Source organism: Empidonax traillii, unplaced genomic scaffold, assembly GCF_003031625.1.
Source record: "Empidonax traillii isolate 1590-97213 ecotype Southwest subspecies unplaced genomic scaffold, ASM303162v1 scaffold4400:size9663, whole genome shotgun sequence".
NCBI lineage: Eukaryota > Metazoa > Chordata > Aves > Passeriformes > Tyrannidae > Empidonax > Empidonax traillii.
In genome coordinates this window covers 1-1968 of record NW_020959593.1, presented here as the reverse complement: position 1 = coordinate 1968, position 1968 = coordinate 1, and the positions used below count along the sequence as shown (strand labels likewise).

The window sequence follows — 1968 nt, the reverse complement described above, 5'->3', positions numbered from 1 at the left end:
CTCTGTCCCCCCCTCCCCTGCCCTTCCTCCCCAGATCCTCATCGTCACCCTGCGCGTGGCCCTGCCCAACGTGATCCGCTTCTGCTGCTGCGTGGCCGTCATCTACCTGGGCTACTGCTTCTGTGGCTGGATCGTGCTGGGCCCCTACCACGTCAAGGTGGGCTCGGGGAGGGCTTTGGGGGGGATTTGAGGGGGTTTGGGGGCGATTTGAGGGGGTCTGGGGGCTCCCCCTGCGCCAGGGGACTCCCAAATCCCCACCAGGCCCCGCCCGGGGTGACCCTGCTGGGGGTTGTGTTTCCTACCCCCAAATCCCTGTGTTGGGATTTGTGTTCCCTCCCCAAACTCCCGTTTTGGGGGTTGTGTTCCCCTTCCCCCAAATCCCTTCCCCAGTCCCAGGTCTGGGAGCCGCTGGATTTGGGAGTAGATGGATTCGGGCTCACCCTGACCTTTGCCTCAGTTTCCCTTCCTGGTGGCACATGGGGTGACAAGGGGGGGGTGACATGGGGCGACACAGGGTGACACACAGGGTGACACTGAGGGTGACACAGGGGTGACACTGAGGGTGACACAGAGGTGACACTGATGTCACCCCCTGTCCCCCTCAGTTCCAGTCTCTGTCCATGGTGTCCGAGTGCCTGTTCTCCCTCATCAACGGCCACGAGGGGTGACACACAGGGTGACACAGGGGTGACACTGAGGGTGACACAGGTGACACACAGAGGTGACACAGGTGACGCTGTCCCCCCCCCAGTTCCGGTCTCTGTCCATGGTGTCCGAGTGCCTGTTCTCCCTCATCAACATGGACAAGCGGTGACACACAGGGTGACACACAGGGTGACACAGGGGTGACACTGAGGGTGACACAGGTGACACAGGTGACACACAGAGGTGACACAGGTGGCACAGTCCCCCCCCAGTTCCGGTCCCTGTCCATGGTGTCCGAGTGCCTGTTCTCCCTCATCAACGGCCACGAGGGGTGACACACAGGGTGACACACAGGGGTGACACAGGGATGACACAGGTGACACAGGGATGACACAGGTGACACAGAGGTGACACAGGTGACACTGTCCCCCCCAGTTCCGTTTGCTGTCCATGGTGTCCGAGTGCCTGTTCTCCCTCATCAACATGGACAAGGGGTGACACACAGGGTGACACTGAGGGTGACACAGGGGGTGACACAGAGGTGACACAGGGGTGACACAGAGAGGTTCCAGGTGACACTGATGTCACCCCCTGTCCCCCCCAGTTCCGGTCGCTGTCCATGGTGTCCGAGTGCCTGTTCTCCCTCATCAACAGCCACGAGGGGTGACACACAGAGAGGGTGACACAGAGGTGACACTGAGGGTGACACAGGTGACGCACAGAGGTGACACAGGTGACACTGTCCCCCTCAGTTCCGGTCGCTGTCCATGGTGTCCGAGTGCCTGTTCTCCCTCATCAACATGGACAAGGGGTGACACACAGGGAGGGTGACTCAGAGGTGACACTGAGGGTGACACAGGTGACACACAGGGTGACACAGGTGACACAGAGGTGACACAGGTGACGCTGTCCCCCCCCCCAGTTCCGGTCGCTGTCCATGGTGTCCGAGTGCCTGTTCTCCCTCATCAATGGCGACGACATGTTCGTGACGTTCGCGGAGATGCAGCAGCACAGCCACCTGGTGTGGCTCTTCAGCCAGGTGTACCTGTACACCTTCATCAGCCTCTTCATCTACATGGTGCTCAGCCTCTTCATCGCCCTCATCACCGGCTCCTACGAGACCATCAAGGTGCCACGGATGGGGTGGGGGAGGGGAAGGGGTGGGGTTTGGGGGGGGTCACACCCCCTGCGCTTCACCTGGTCCCTCAGCTGTGTGGCACCTCAGCTGTGTGACCCCTCACCTGTGTGACCCCTCACCTGTGTGACCCCTTAACTGTGTGGCACCTCACCTGTCCCCTCACCTGTCCCCTCACCTGTGTGTCC

At 61.2% G+C, this 1968-nt stretch overlaps 1 protein-coding gene across 1 annotated transcript in view; it reads left to right on the top strand.

Annotated features, from left to right (window-relative positions):
• The window catches only part of LOC114072899 (mucolipin-1-like), a gene marked incomplete at both ends in the record, with an annotated part of 9496 nt that extends 7691 nt beyond the window's left edge, over positions 1-1805 (top strand). Inside the window, 2 exons of the mRNA XM_027910724.1 lie at positions 35-157; positions 1568-1805. Coding sequence (XP_027766525.1) covers positions 35-157; positions 1568-1805 — 361 coding nt within the window. The remainder of the gene's footprint in view (positions 1-34; positions 158-1567) is intronic.
• Positions 1806-1968: the final 163 nt, after the last annotated feature.